Source organism: Salmo trutta, chromosome 1 (genome assembly GCF_901001165.1).
Source record: "Salmo trutta chromosome 1, fSalTru1.1, whole genome shotgun sequence".
NCBI lineage: Eukaryota > Metazoa > Chordata > Actinopteri > Salmoniformes > Salmonidae > Salmo > Salmo trutta.
In genome coordinates this window covers 40540530-40557899 of record NC_042957.1, presented here as the reverse complement: position 1 = coordinate 40557899, position 17370 = coordinate 40540530, and the positions used below count along the sequence as shown (strand labels likewise).

At 42.4% G+C, this 17370-nt stretch overlaps 1 protein-coding gene across 2 annotated transcripts in view; it reads right to left on the bottom strand.

The window, feature by feature from the left end:
• Nucleotides 1–17370, bottom strand: part of LOC115195884 (serine/threonine-protein phosphatase 2A 56 kDa regulatory subunit alpha isoform) — a 128374-nt gene that overhangs the window by 59711 nt on the left and 51293 nt on the right. For both annotated transcript variants that reach the window (XM_029756218.1, XM_029756228.1), the window contains one exon: nt 6468–6664. In XM_029756218.1, the coding sequence (XP_029612078.1) occupies nt 6468–6664 (197 nt within the window). The remainder of the gene's footprint in view (nt 1–6467; nt 6665–17370) is intronic.

The following is a 17370-nucleotide window of genomic DNA, read 5'->3' as shown; positions in this document are numbered from 1 at the left end:
AACGTGGTATCTTCAGACGTTTGGAAATTGCTCCCAAGGATGAACCAGACTTGTGGAGGTCTTGGCTGATTTCTTTTGAATTTCCCATGATGTCAAGCAAAGAGGCACTGAGTTTGAAGGTAGGCCTTGAAATACATCCACAGGTACAAATGTCGTCAATTAGCCTATCAGAAGCTTCTAAAGCCATGACATTTTCTGGAATTTTCCAAGCTGTTTAAGGCACAGTCAACTTAGTGTTTGTAAACTTCTGACCCACTGGAGTTGTGATACAGTGAAATAATCTGTCTGTAAACAATTGTTGGAAAAATGACTTGTGTCATGCAAAGTAGATGTCCTAACCGACTTGCCAAAACTATAGTTTGTTAACAAGAAATTTGTGGAGTGGTTGAAAAACGAGTTAACGAGAGTCTTGTCTTTAAAATGCTGTAAAATAGTCATATGTTTGAGAAATGGAAGTAAAAGCATTTCTAAGGTATTTCAATAACGCGCCACGGGATTCCACTGGCTGTTGAGTAGGTGGGACGCAAGCGTCCCACTGGCCCAGAGAGGTTAATGACTCCAACCTAAGTGTATGTAAACTTCCCACTTCAACTGTACACACACACGTTTTATTAAAACTGTTATGACGATTGTATTTTCATGACGGTCTTCATCCATAATTGGCGACTACACGGTTATACAGAAATCGTCACAGCCATTGCCATCAGCACCCGAGAATGCTCAAGACAGACAATTCAACCTATCCCTCACAAAAAAGCGTCAGTCAGTCCCCTTGGCTCCGACAGCTAAGGATGTGTTGATCAGTGGTGTAGTGGAGGTTAGAGGTCAACCGATTAATCGGAATGGCCGATTAATTAGGGCCGATTTCAGGTTTTCATAACAATCGGTATTTATGGCCACCAATTTGCCAATTTGTATTTATTTTTTTAATGTTTTTTTTTTACCTTTATTTAACTAGGCAAGTCAGTTAAAAAACACATTCTTATTTTCAATGACGGCCTAGGAACGATGGGTTAACAGCCTTGTTCAGGGGCAGAACGACAGATTTTTACCTTGTCAGCTTGGGGATGCAACCTTACGTTAACTAGCCCAACGCTCTAACCACCTGCTTTACGTTGCCAAGGTAAGTTGCTAGCTAACATTAAACTTATATTATAAAAAAAACAATCAATCACAACGTGTACCTAACCATAAACATCAATGCCTTTCTTAAAATCAATACACAAGTGCATATTTAGTTAATATTGCCTGCTAACATGAATTTCTTTTAACTAGGGAAAATGTGTCACTTCTCTTGCAAACAGAGTCAGAGTATATGCAGCAGTTTGGGCCGCCTGGCTTGTTGCTAACTGTGAAGACTATTTCTTCCTAACAAAGACAGCAGACTTCGCCAAACGGGGATGATTTAACAAAAGCGCATTTGCGAAAAAAAGCACAATCGTTGCACGACTGTACCTAACCATAAACATCAATGCCTTTCTTAAAATCAATACACAGAAGTATATATTTTTAAACCTGTATATTTAGCTAAAAGAAATCCAGGTTAGCAGGCAATATTAACCAGGTGAAATTGTGTCAGTTCTCTTGCGTTCGTTGCACGCAGAATCAGGGTATACAGAATCTGTCTCGTTGCGAACTAATTTGCCAGAATTTTACGGAACTATGAAATAACATTGTAGGTTGTGCGATGTAACAGGAATATTTAGACTTATGGATGCCACCCGTTAGATAAAATCCGGAACGGTTCCGTATGTCACTGAAAGAATAATGTTTACGGGATGATAGGTCATTAATATGGTCAAATCCGGAAACTAAGGTTTATTATATTATAGTTAAGTCTATGATTTGATATTTGATAGAGCAGTCTGACTGAGCGGTGGTAGGCAGTAGCAGGCTCGTAATAGTCAAAGGTATATGGTTTAGAGAGAAATAGTCGACGCGTCATAATTCCTGTAATAACGTGCAGCTGAACTTGAAAGGGGTTCCTTCGTTATTTTACCGATCATGTCTTCCATAGAGAATGTCTTGATCTACTTCAAATAAGGTCTGTGTTTTGTGCTTAAACCGCCTCGGCGTTTTGATACCCGTGTAAATCTCACTAGGTAACGTTTGACAACATATTTTCATAAATCCACTCTATTGATCAGTTATATCCTATGGATATCTACACAGTTATAAAATTGGCAAGGTGGTGTAAGCCTAAACCAAACACAGACCTTATTTTAAGTTAATCTAAAAATATCCTATGGAATAAATGAAGGAACCGCTTTTCAGATTTTGCTAGGTGTCATGGGAATTATGACTCGCACTTTGGTAGTCAATTCTTACCATGCCCATTATTAAAATAGGATTTCCTGCATATAGAAATTACAGTTTGTTTTCAGCATTCATCACAGGTAACTTAAACTCTTTTTTTATTATTCAAACAGTTGAGAGTATTTGTCTCCTAAGCAGACTCTTCTTCAGTATCGTTGTCACTTCAGAGCTGTGTGTGTGTGTGTGTGTGTGTGTGTGTGTGTGTGTGTGTGTGTGTGTGTGTGTGTGTGTGTGTGTGTGTGTATATATATATATATATATATATATATATATATATATGTACACACACACACACACACACACACACAGCTAAAAAAAATAAAGGGAACACTTAAACAACACATACTAGACCTGAATGAAAGAAATAATCTTAAATACTTTTTTCTTTACATAGTTGAATGTGCTGACAACAAATCACACAAAAATAATCAATGGAAATCCAATTTATCAACCCATGGGAGGTCTGGATTTGGAGTCACACTCAAAATTAAAGTGGAAAACCACACTACAGGCTGATCCAACTTTGATGTAATGTCCTTAAAACAAGTCAAAATGAGGCTCAGTAGTGTGTGTGGCCTCCACGTGCCTGTATGACCTCCCTACAACGCCTGGGCATGCTCCTGATGAGGTGGCGGATGGTCTCCTGAGGGATCTCCTCCCAGACCTGGACTAAAGCATCCGCCAACTCCTGGACAGTCTGTGGTGCAACGTGGCGTTGGTGGATGGAGCGAGACATGATGTCCCAGATGTGCTCAATTGGATTCAGGTCTGGGGAACGGGCAGGCCAGTCCATAGCATCAATGCCTTCCTCTTGCAAGAACTGCTGACACACTCCAGCCACATGAGGTCTAGCATTGTCTTGCATTAGGAGGAACCCAGGGCCAACTGCACGAGCATATGGTCTCACAAGGGGTCTGAGGATCTCATCTCGGTACCTAATGGCAGTCAGGCTACCTCTGACGAGCACATGGAGGGCTGTGCGGCCCCCCAAAGAAATGCCACCCCACACCATGACTGACCCACCGACAAACCGGTCATGCTGGAGGATGTTGCAGGCAGCAGAACGTTCTCCACGGCGTCTCCAGACTCTGTCACGTCTGTCACATATGCTCAGTGTGAACCTGCTTTCATCTGTGAAGAGCACAGGGCGCCGGCGGCGAATTTGCCAATCTTTGTGTTCTCTGGCAAATGCCAAACGTCCTGCACGGTGTTGGGCTGTAAGCACAACCCCCACCTGTGGACGCCGGGACCTCATACCACCCTCATGGAGTCTGTTTCTGACCGTTTGAGCAGACACATGCACATTTGTGGCCTGCTGGAGGTCATTTTGCAGGGCTCTGGCCTGCTCCTCCTTGCACAAAGGCGGAGGTAGCAGTCCTGCTGCTGGGTAGTTGCCCTCCTACGGCCTCCTCCACGTCTCCTGATGTACTGGCCTGTCTCTTGGTAGCACCTCCATGCTCTGGACAGTACGCTGACAGGCACAGCAAACCTTCTTGCCACAGCTCGCATTGATGTGCCATCCTGGATGAGCTGCACTACCTGAGCCACTTGTGTGGGTTGTAGACTCCGTCTCATGCTACCACTAGAGTGAAAGCACCGCCAGCATTCAAAAGTGACCAAAACATCAGCCAGGAAGCATAGGAACTGAGAAGTGGTCTGTGGTCCCCACCTGCAGAACCACTCCTTTATTGGGGGTGTCTTGCTAATTGCCTATAATTTCCACCTGTTGTCTATTCCATTTACATTTAAGTCATTTAGCAGACGCTCTTATCCAGAGCGACTTACAAATTGGTGCATTCACCTTATGATATCCAGTGGAACAACCACTTTACAATAGTGTTGCTTCCTAAGTGGACAGTTTGATTTCACAGAAGTGTGATTGACTTGGAGTTACATTGTGTTGTTTAAGTGTTCCCTTTATTTTTTTGAGCAGTGTATACACATATTAAAAAACTCATAATAATAAATCGGCCGATTAATCGATATCGGCTTGTTTGGTCCTCCAATAATCGGTATCGGCGTTGAAAAATCATTATCGGTCCACCTCTAGTGGAGTGTAAAAGCAAGTAAACACAGTTTACCCCAATTTTTTTTGTTGCTACAGTTTACCCACCCTTTGCAGGGAAAATGCATTGAAAGTATTGGGAGCGTTACTTTTTTCATTGCAACCGCCAATCAGAGTATACCCACCTATTTCTTTTTACCACCAAGTCACTGGTGCTGATGATAACCCATCCATGTGTGTAATGAGCAGTACCCTTGGAAGAGCTGCCAAGTGAGTTATGACACACGGTATCCGTGGCGCTGGTGTTCTAAATGCTGTGTGAGTCACTGTGAAGCTGTAGGAGGCTGCGAGCCATCTGAGTGTTCCAGAATGCCTACATACTACAGGAAGAGACAGTGCTACTCCACCATGCGCCACAGTTTAACAGGATGCTTCCCCTTACGCAGACACATTATATTAACCAGGAAAGAAACTTACGCAACCAACTGAACACTACATTTGGCCAACTCTCACTGGTACAGTCATAGGCATGCCCTGGCCTGTCAGCAAAATAATCAAACTCCATGTGCTCCATCTACCAGGCCTGTTAAAACAAACTGAAAAGGTAGTCTAGTTCTTGGTTGTTTTTTTAGACCAGCCATTTTAGATTGTTTTCCTCACGTTGGTGTTTATCACCAACGGGAGGATTGGAAACATCTAGCCATACTTGCCTCGCTGGTGAGCGGCAAAACAAATCCCTCCAATTCATATGCTGATGAGTCTAACTGGCAGTGGAGATGTGCCTTGCCATGAGAAGAGATGCACAGTTCTAGCACTAAGTGGAAACATCCATTTATCCAACATTTGTTGTTTAATTAATAACTGGTTGGGATGGTAACTGCTATCCCACACTACTCTGGAATGGGGAGATAATATTCACACGTCTATAAATCTATCATCACAATGTCATTTTTCATCACTAAGTACTACCTCTACCATCAAATTCTAGCCTGTGAATAACAAGTGCAGAACCTGTTCTCTGTAACCTTAGAATAGGTAAACATGCTAATGTGGCTGCCTGTGGCAATGATACACACTAAATGTAGGCCTGATCTTTCAAGATAGCAATTTCAGACAGAAAACCCCATAAAAAGGCAACACCTGGGCTGAGAAAAATAACTCTAATCTTGTGACAACTGATGTGTCCTCTCCTTCAGTGTCGAACTAAGCATGTAAATGTTGACAGTCATTGATCTAAAACAATTACTCTGTCTGACACACCTCTCAAATGTGATGTATCAAGATCAATTAATAAACTCAAAGAAACTACTTAGGCCCCTCACATCTACAGAGTAAAGCAGTGGATGCCAGCGACTGTAGTTCAAGGTGGCACAAAAAGAGACAGCCAGAGGTTTCCTGAATCCTAAAGATCGCAAGGAGTGCTGAACTGAAGGAGTGCTGGCAACTGACTGAGGGCCGTCCTTCACAGTCTGGTCTGGCAGCGTGGCTAGCGGTGAGAGTTATGACAAGGGCAAAGGGATGAGCGAAGTGATTAAGAGGTCTGGGTAATCTTTGTGTCTCACTGGAGCTGAAGGTGTATGACGGCTTTAAGGAGAGCTGCCTCTCTCCCAGGTTGCTCAGAGCATAGCGACAGTGCACAGCACGCAACAAAGTCATATCTTAAGACCCTTTCATTTCACATCTCTAAGAATGAGAGCTGCTCCTATTCAAGAACTACTTCCTACTCTTTAGGTTGAACAACTTGGGTGAATCAGTCCTTTTTCTTTCTAAGAACAATGGCAATTGTTCAAGCCCTGATTTAAAATTGAATGTCATGTTTTCAATTACCACTTTCTCTACTTTTTAGTGGCATTCTTTGCAGGATAAAGGTTCTTCCACATCCTATCAAATCTCTCAATCTTGCGTAATCAAACTCATATGCCAGGGACAATGTGCTTATTTGTTTCAGAGAAGTCAAGCAGGACTGGGTGATGTAGTGTTTTCTGTACCGGAACGAACCGCTGTGTCCTGGTTTGGATATTTTCTACACATTGCCCTTTTCCAGCAACTACGGAGAATGAGTAAATAGGCCAGCACCGTACAGCTAGTCCTGGCACAGCTCTGCTAAATTGTGTGAAAAGGGAATTAGTGTAAAGACCCCACTCACCATATTAGAGATCTCTGGATAGGCCGTCTCTACCAGGACACCCCTGTTGGTGGAGACATAGTCCACCAGCTCGTTGAGCGTGGCCCGCTTAATCTCCTTGCTCTTCAGGTCGGTGACCGAGTCCATGAAGTCAAACAACATGCAGCACTGCTGGAGCTTCTGGGTGAACAGCTCCTGCTGCTCCGTGGAGGGCGCATCTGGAACCAGAGATGAGATGGAAACAACATTTAGATTTAAGGTTGTAACAATTCACCGATATGCATCGGTTCCCGGTTCAAATGTTGAAGATATGAGTGCGTCGGTCCGCGGTGCCCCAAACCGATCCAAATGTAGCACGCATTGGTCAGAAAATCTGGTCAAACGTTACAAATCGGCGGTTCACATTTTTCCGAAAAACACCTCTAATCTTGTGACAACTGATGTGTCCTGTCCTTCAGTGTCTAACTAAGCATGTAACTGTTGACAGTCATTGATATAAAAGTCATTTTGCATGCAGAACAACCCCAGGCAGAACAACCCTAGTCAAACTTAACTGTGTGCAGCTTCATGTGCTGACCCAAGAGAGGTCTATTCACAATATTGCATATCTGCGCTGTAATATCAGCCTTCAAATGCTTGTAAAATGGCTTGCAAAATATTAGGTATTATTAGTTGAGTGACAACCAATGTAATTTGCTAGGTTATCGTTATCAAATGACCTGTTGAAAATGTTGTTTTACAGAATAAAAGTAAGCTACAAGAGATAACACAGATCTGGCTATACCTGTTGAACTTACAATAGAAGTTAGTCTTAAGTACAGTGCATTCGGAAAGTATTCAGACCCCTTGACTTTCCACATTTTGTTACGTTACAGCCTTATTCCAAAATTGATTACATCTTTTTCCTCCCCCTCAAACTTCACACAGTACCCCATAACGACAAAGCAAAAGTTGTTTTTTAATTATTTTTTTAGCAAATGTATAAAATAAAAAAAAACAGAAATACCTTATTTAAATACGTTTTCAGACCCTTTGCTATGAGACTCGAAATTGAGCTCATGTGCATCATGTTTCCATTGATCATCCTTGAGATGTTTCTACAACTTGGAGTCCACCTGTGGTAAGTTCAATTGACTGGACATGATTTGGAAAGGCACACACCTGTCTATATAAGGTCCCACAGTTGACAGTGCACGTCAGAGCAAAAACCAAGCCATGAGGTCAAAAGAATTGTCCGTAGAGCTCCAAGACAGGATTGCGTCGAGGCACAGATATGGGGAAGGCTACCAAAAACATTTCTGCAGCATTGAAGGTCCCCAAGAACACAGTGGCCTCCATCACTCTTAAATGGAAGAAGTTATTAACCACCAAGACTCTTCTTAGAGCTGGCCGCCCTGCACATCTGAAAAAAATCGGGGAAGAAGTGCCTTGGCCAGGGAGGTGACCAAGAACCCATTGGCCACTCTGACAGAGCTCCAGCTTTCATCTGTAAAGATGGTAGAACCTTCCAGAAGTTCAACCATTTTATGCAGCACTCTACCAATCAGGCGTTTATGGTAGAGTGGCCAGACGGAAGCCACTCCTCAGTAAAAGACACCTGACAGTCTGCTTGGAGCTTGCCAAAAGGCACCTTAGGATTCTCAGAACACGAAAACAAGATTCTCTAGTCTGATGAAACCAAGATTGAACCATTTGGCCTTAATGGCAAGCGTAACTTCTGGAGGAAATCTGGCACCATACCTACGGTGAAGCATGGTGGTGGCAGCTTCATGCTGAGGGTATATTTTTCAGCGGCAGGGACTGGGAGACTAGTCAGGATCGAAGGAAAGCTGAACGGAGCAAAGTACAGAGAGAGATCCTTGATGAAAACCTACTCCAGACTGGGATAAAGGTTCACCTTACAACAGGTCAACAACAATTACCACACAGCCAAGACAATGCAGGAGTGGCTTTGAGACAAGTCTCAATGTTCTTGAGTGGTCCAGCCAGAGCCCAGACTTTAACACGATCGAACATCTCTGGGAGAGACCTGAAAATAGCTGTGCTGTGATGCTCCCCATCCAAACTGACAGAGCTTGAGAAGATCTGCAGAGAAGAAAGGGAGAAACTCCCCAAACACAGGTGTGCCAAGCTTGTAGCGTCATACCCAAGAAGACTCAAGGATGTAAACGCTGCCAAAGGTGCTTCATCAAAGTACTGAGTATTTACGTTTTTTATTTGTAATAAATCAGCAAAAACGTCTAAAAAACTTTTTTTGCTTTGTCATTATGGGGTAGTGTGTTGATTGGTGGGGGGGGGATATTATACATTTTAGAATAAGGCTGTAACTTAACAAAATGTTGAAAAAGTCAAGGTGTCTGAAAACTTTCCGAATGCATTGTACATAGAGTAGCCAGCCAGGGACTGCGCCCCTGCAGTCACAGTCATGTGAAATCCATAGATTAAGGACTTATATATTTATTTAAATTGGCTGATTTCCTTCTATGCACTGTAACTCAGTGAAATCTTTGAAATTGTAGCATGTTGTGTTTATATTTTTGTTCAGTATAGTTTATCAACATAAGCACAGCAATGTGCACAAGGCAGTAGGCTACGCGCAAATGTTTTTTTCCCATAATGCAATTAGCGGGGAACACTGTTGTCGAAAGGGCATCGCACATACAAGAGGTTTCATGTGATTTCCGTACAAAATTTAGAAAGAGAGGAGATCTAATATACTACTTTGAAGCAAGGTAAGAAACGTCTCATATGTATTAAACGTTCAGGTGCCTCCAGCTCATTGCAAAGTGATGTGTGATGCGCTGATTAAGCCTGCCTTCCGTTTCCTTTTGAGATGCTGCAGGAGCAGCAGCTCTCACGCTGTCTGACAGAGTTTCCGCTCAAAGGCTCTGTATGCATGTGATAAGATACATACCTTGTTCCCAAGAATAGGCTAAAAAGCATTATTTCGCAATGGGATTTTTTCTTCTCCCCAACAACTGGCCGGCACCAATTTTATTTATCAGCTTTTTAAAACAATTCAGACCAAAAGCCAGCTATCACTGGCAAACGGAAACCCTGACAGGCATATTTCCTAACTGAGTTGAATGGCTTTTATAAGAGAAAACTCAGCGTGGATCAACAACATTGTAGTTACTGCACAATACTAACCAGAACAATTTTTTTCTCCAAAACATGCATCCTGTGTGCAACGTACTGCAAAAAATGTGGCAAAGCAAAACATTTTTGTCCTGAATACAAAGTGTTATGTTTGGGGCAAATCCAATACAACACATTACTGAGTACAACTCTCCATACTTTCAAGCATAGTGGTGGCTGCATCACGTTATGGGTATGCTTCTAATCGTTAAGGACTGGGGAGTTTTTCTGGATAAAAAAAGAACTGAAAGGAGCTAAGCACAGGCAAAATCCTAGAAGATTTCAGCAGGACAAAAACCTAAAGCACAAGGCCAAATCTACACTGGAGTTGCTTACCAAGAAGACAATGAATGTTCCCGAGTGGCCAGGTTAGAGTTTTGTCTTAAATCTGCTTGAAAATCTATGGCAAGAACTGAAAATGGTTCTAAAACAATGATCAACAACCAATTTGACAGAACTTGAAGAATTTTTTAAATAATAAAATGGCCAAATGTTGCGCAATCCATGTGTGAAAAGCTTAGACTTATCCAGAAAGACTCACTGCCAAAGATGTTTCTAAGGTGTTGACTCAGCGGGTTGAATACTTTTCAAGATAGTGTTTTAATTTTTCATAAATGTTTTACAAATGTTAGAATTTTTCTTCCACTTTGTCAATAGAGTATGTTGTGTAGATTGTTGACAAAGAAATGACAATTAAACCCATTTTAATCCAACTTTGTAACAACAAAATGTGTAAAAAGTCATGGGGTGCAAATACTTTGTGAATGTAATGTTTATCATTCACTCTCACACACAGAGAGAGAAAGAGGAGTCAGCTCAGAGAGGCCCTGCCCAGGAGCTCCATCAGCAGCAGATTTTAATTTACAATGGAAAATGAATGTGTTTATTTAACAAATGTAAGTGCATCCAATCGTATCGATTTGTTCCTCTAATAAACTGGAATCGCACCAAAATGTTTCAAACTAAAACTTATCGTTCCTGTATTGTATCGGAGCCAATGTACGTAGATGCGTACCAAATAGGCCTAGTCTTGAAAGGGAAAGAGGCACATCCCTATTTAGTGTACATTCTCATTTGGCTTAAAGCTAGAATCCTTAACTGAAACAAAGCAGCCTCCCTGCCTCGGTTTTGTTAAAAAGCTGAGTGACGGGCCTGGAGAAATGTAACCACTCAAAATTATACAGAGCTATGGATGCATGGATCCATGACATCAACATTAGCGTTTTAACCATGTTTTGAGGCTATACAGTGTTTATTTACATTGTTTGCAAACATTGGAGTAAAACAAGCTCATATTTTGCGTTCTGATGGGTTATGACAGTTGAACTAAGCTCATGGGGCATTTATAAGTTATAGTCTTTGAGAAGTCCAAAAATGTATATGTTGCAACTAAGGGTTCTAGCTTTAAACAATTGCATGGTAAAACTGTACAACCATTAGGCTTGGATGGTATACCATATATGGGGGTATTTGGAAATAGCCACAGGATGCTTCTTCAATACCGCCAACACTTGAAATTTGAATATTTGTAGCTACTTTTTAAGTAAATACCTGCAGTCAACTTGTGCAATACATTAGGAGATAAAGAACATTGCTTTCTTCATTTCACCCGTCACATAATTTTCATTATGAATCTTACTGGTGGTCCCTAGTCACGTGGTGTTTGTTTACAAGCACACAATGATGAGAGACCAGAGCCTTGTGAGTCACTCACTGTTATGCAGCGCGCACCAGATGATCTAGTTACAGTATGGAATTCACAACTAAATGTTAGCCAGTTACAATTCTTATAACTATTAAATTAACTGTCTAAAATGTGCTAAATGCTCTGTAGTTGTGCATTTGGCTTGCTAATTTAGTAGCTAGTTAGCTAATTGGTTAACTTCTTCCAAAATCAAGTGCTTAGCAACAACAGAGAATCCCCTCCTGGATCAACAGCCTTGCTGTCTAATATTTGTTTTGTGTGTGCGCAGCAAACTGTTAGCAGCATTTGAGTTACTTATATAAAACTTTAAGAGCTGGGATGTCTGTCCTGCAAATATTTTAGGTCAGAGACAGTATAAAAATGTTCGCAATGCAGTCTTTAGCATTGTTTATGGGATTTTACATGTACTTGTCAGCATTGCTAACCTTCGGATTACAGAGAATCAGTGGGGATACATTATTATTATTATTTTTTAAAACCCCTTGTGTTCAGTGCCAGTATTACCAAATATCCCAGTACGGCACAAGGTCGATATGAAGGTATGACAATCTGGATACCGCCCAAGCTTAACAACCATTGCATGGCATTGGTGTCAACAAAAGCTTGCCTGGTTAGTCGCCTAAACAAGACTACCTACAAAATGTGCAGTTAACTGCCAAGGCAGCCTAACTGAATGCAACTTGGAAAATACCCATCATGACTTAAGTAAAAAACGTATCCAAAATTCATAGGCAAATTGCTATGGTGGATGTCAATACTGATTGAAACAAAGTTAACAGTATACAGAGGCTTCAATCCACATCTTCAGCGCAAGGCCAAATAGACATTTGCTGAATGATGAAAAGTTTATAGGTACTGGCAAGGTCTTGATGAAGTTGATACTGTGCTGCTGACATGCATTGTGACAGGGTACAGTACACTGTGATAAAATAGTTGCAGTTGAGAGTTTAGCTAATGGAGGGGAAAAAATCCTAATGGAACCTTTTAGTAGGTTTCAGTAAAGTAAACACCTCGGATCATAATAGGCCTACTGCTTACACAGCCTGTGAAAACTGAGAAGTGAGGACTATAATTTACATTAAACACAAGCAAGGACCCAGAGATACAATTTTTAAATCACATCTAAACTCATGGTAGTAGGAAAGTCAGTGTTGTATATGGAAAGCCTGTCGATTGGAACAACACAATATACGTACTTTGGCCGTGCATAGGGCTGTGGCGGTCATGACATTTTGTTAGATGGTAATTGTCATGCAAATAACTGCCGGTCAAACGGAAACTGACCATTAATTAACATAAACATGTTTAGCGAGCCTTTGGAACATCTACATTTTAATAAGTCAAATAAATCCATGTCAGATGGCCAACACAATCAAATAAATGTATTTAGTTGTAACAGGCCTATAAAGCTGGGAATGTCTTAGAAATCAAAACATAAGAGCTGCATGATAAAATTCTATATTGCTGACTTGGAAAAAGTCGCAAAAGGCATGCGCTATGATCCTTGTGCTTCCAGTGGAGACAGAGCGATAATTGCATTGCTGCTATGCTTGTGTAGCAAGAAAGTGAGCGGATATCTAATCAATGGGAAATGGAATTCAAATGGCAGAATTAAAAGTCAACTCCCGTCACTATTTGTCCTCGTCTTTCAGATTTTTCACATTCAAATCATGATGGTTTTTAGAAAGTGATGAGGGACAAATAGAGAGCTGAGTAGCAGGCCACTAGTAAGGGCCATTAGCAAGTTTTGTAGTCTACCCATCAGCACAGTTTTGCATTGAGATTTCAGCTCTCGATTTGACTGCGGTCATGACTAGTGACTACCGGTGTGGCGGTAATACAGTCACCGCAACAGCCCTAGCTGTGCAGAGCCAAGAGACAGCCCAATCACTCTAGGCCTTTATCAGAACGCCATTTATGGATTAGACAGTGAGTGTGTGCAGGGTTATTAGAGCTGTCAAACCTGACGCCGGCCAGGCTATAAACAGCACTTTGGCAGACGCCCAGAAACACAATGACAGAACAGTACAACGTAGGGCTAGCCTAGCCTAGCAGCAGGGCTATGTCTCTTAACTCATACCGAGAGGAAGCAGCCTTGATTTATGGCCACTTACAAACCCAACACCTAAAGGTTCAGAGGTTGTGCAAACGCAGACTCCTATGTAAACCGCATGTCATCTCAAATCAAGTGTATCAGCTACAGAAGACATGTGAGTGGTGAATGATGGGGGTAGTACCCTCCCCCACCACCTGATCTGACAGGCTGAACACCAATCTGAAAATCAGAGCTACCCAAAGCTCTAACTCTTCCCAAGGAAGTTCACTACATGGCCAAAAGTATATGTGCTCGTCAAACATCTCATTCCAAAATCATAGGCATTAATATGGAGTTGCCCCCCCCCCCTTTGCTGCTATAACAGCCTCCACTCTTCTGGGAAGGCTTTCCATTAGATGTTGGAACATTGCTGCGAGGACATGCTTCCATTCATCCACAAGAGCATTAGCGAGGTCGGGCACTGATGTTGGCCGATTACGCCTGGCTCACAGTCAGCGTTCCAATTCATCTCAAAAGTGTTCGATGGGTTTGAGGTCAGGGCTTTGTGTTGCCCAGTCAAGTTGTTCCACACTGATCTTGACAAACCATTTCTGTATAGACCTCCCTTTGTGCATGGGGGCATTGTCATGCTGAAACAGGAAAGGGCCTTCCCCAAATTGTTGCCACAAAGCTGAAAGCACAGAATCGTCTAGAATGCCATTGTATGCTGTAGCGTTAAGATTTCCATTCACTGGAACTGAGGGGCCTAGCCCGAACCATAAAAAACAGCCCCAGACAATTATTCTTCCTCCACCAAACTTTACAGCTGGCACTATGCATTTGGGCAGGTAGCGTTCTGCTGGCATCTGACAAACCCAGATTAGTCCGTCCTACTGCAGATGGTGAAGCGTGATTCTTCACTCCAGAGAACGCATTTCCACTGCTCCAGAGTCCAATGGTGGCGAGCTTTACACCACTTCACCATGGCATTGTGCATGGTGATCTTAGGCTTGTGTGCAGCTGCTCGGCCATGGAAGCCCATTTCATGAAGCTCTCAACGAACAGTTCTTGTGCTGACGCTGCTTCCAGAAGCAGTTTGCAACGTGGTATTGAGTGTTGCAACCGAGGACAGACGATTTTTAAACGCTACGCACTTCAGCACTTAGCATTTCTGTTCTGTGAGCTTGTGAGGCCTACCAATTTGCGGCTGAGCCGTTGTTGCTCACTTTAGAATAACAGCACTTATAATTGACCGGGGCAGCTCTAGCAGTGCATAAAACTTTTGACAAACTGACTTGTTGGTAAGGTGGCATCCTATGACGTTGCCACGTTGAAAGTCACTGAGCTCTTCTGTACGGGCCATTCTACTGCCAATGTTTGTCTATGGAGATTGCATGGCGGTGTGCTCGATTTTATACACCCGTCAGCAATGGCTGAAATAGCCGAATCCTCTAATTTGAAAGGCTGTCCACATACTTTGTATGTGTATATGTTTGTTCTAGTTCTAGATTCTGAGATGTCCATACTTTGTGTTTCAAAGCAATGATGTAGTAGAGTAATGAATAGTGACACTGCCACGTTGAGAACATGCTCAACTCATTCAGGCCTGTTAGTGACGGGCTGGCTGAACCACATAGCGTGCAGTCTGTATGGACAGATAGCATTCCCGACTTTGTTGTGGATGATGGGCTCGATCAGAGCGAGCGAGAAAGCGAGGCAGACACTACTGAACATGCCTGTCATAACGGAAACAGCCCTTCGTCTGGAAAGTCTTCCTTTTCCCACCCCAGGCAAAATCTCTTTCAGATGGCTATTAAGCTATCATTACATTTTCCTTACATGCTGAAATGTGCTTGTATCAAAACTGAAGTGCACAAAGGGAAAAAATCACTTGTGACAACTGACCCCTGGATATTGTACTACCTATAATTCCATGTCACACTTGAGTTCATATAAAACAATCCCTTTAGTTGACAGAAAAATGAGGGTTGGCAATTTACTTTTACCAAAACTGGTTAGGCAACAAAGCAATCTCAGGCACTAACAAAGAAAAAATAATAGCTAGGTCTAGGCCTATAGCTTCTCTCTATGACCAAAATCGAACAGGTGAGTGTCTTGTTTTAACTCAAAATAGCATTGTGTTCACTGTTGAAACTGTTCTGTTGTCATTTTAAAAGGCATTTTTTTTAAAGGGAGGGCTGAAAACAGACACATACTACCATAGCATGGACTTGTGTATAAGGCCTTGCCAACTCCACTTTACCAACGGCTCGTTAAAACATTAACTATGCTGGCTGCAGTCATGCACAAGACTCCATCAACAGAGCATTTTCCTTTCATTTCTGATGCTCACACAGGAGACATGAAATCCTTCATCCTCCTGTCCACAAGGGAAAGTGTTGATTTCATGACTTTGACTTCCGATTGCAGATTTCTCCAATACTGCAGAAAGACATCAAGGGTGGCTATTTTTGTATTAAAAACAACCTGGAATGTCGAGACACAGTCAAACACTTTATTTTTCTTCCAAATAGTACAAGCATTAGGGTCTAAATCTGAAAAGCATCCTTTTCTATAAACCCACTTACACCATGTGTATTCATGTTCCTCAATTAGCGTGTCCTTACTGTGAGGAAACCTAGATGGATTCTCATGTACATTACAAAGGACAAGCTGTTCCTAGATGCACACCTCGCCTCCCGGATCTGTGCTCTGCTCTGGCCATTTTCTTCTCAGCTCTGTCTGTACTGTACACAGCAAATGTGGCAAAGTGTTTCACACATGGCACACACAGCTGGCATGTGACTAACTGAAACCCTCACACTGCCAATTCACCAAGACCTTTTCTAGTACAGTGCCGATGAATGCAGTTGATTAATGTGTGTATTGCTGTGTGTGTGCGTATATTAACACACACACACACACACACACACACCTCGGGTTGGGTTACATGCGGAAGACACATTTCAGTTGAAGGCATTCAGTTGTATAACTGACTAGGTATCCCCCTTTCATATACATACATACATACATACATACATACATACATACATACATACATACATACATACATACATACATACATACATACATACATACATACATACTTTTCACATGACAACCCTAACACACACACATTACATCCACTGCTGGAGGGTTAGAGTTGGTACAAGCGAGGAGGTTTACCATGATGCCACAGAGACAGCGAGATGGGGGCAGTTCCTCATTGAGAGGTGACACATTTCTGAATTATGTCACCCAAACAGACATGGCCTGAAACAGAGGCCGGGGCACAGAGGAAATGCACAGGCGGCAGCACCAAAACGTTCCACAGGAATTCCTTCTGAGTTTCGCAACTAGTAAAAATGTGCCCGTTGGCGAGAAGGGACGGAGGTGTGACGCATCAGAACAGGGTTGGGCCGGTTGGCTGTTGCTGTGCAGACAAAGGGAGGTGGGGCGCATCATTAGCAGGCTATCTGTAGGACTGCATTTGTTCCAGTTCAATCAAAATCACTGGAGACAAACTTTAGCCGAATGCATGCTAACTACATGGAATCAGAATGTGGAGTCCGTTACATCTCGCTATGAGAGAAGCTCAGGAAAGGGGAGGCTCACCTGACATTAAGGCTATTACACAGATGAGGCATTTTGGTTTGTCGTGCCTTGCAGAATGACTCCAAGGTCTTGTCACATCATCAACGGCAGGTAGCCTCATGGTTAGAGCGTTGGGCCAGTAACCGAAAGGTTGCTGGATCGAATCCCTGAGCAAGGGATTCGGTAAAAATCTGTCGTTCTGCCACTGTTCCCCGGTAGGCCATCATTGTAAATAAGAATTTGTTCTTAACTGACTTGCCTTGTTAAATAAAGGTTCAATTAAAAAAATATATATATCCCATAATTCTGTGCTTCAACACACAGAGTGGCCATGAGAGGATTGGGTTCTAAACTCTAGAAGGTCCTGTCAGAAACCAAACTGGAACAGGCAGGCAGGCAAAGGCCTGTTCCAGAGTGGATTGTGTTGTGGGTTAGCGGGTCTTACATAAGAG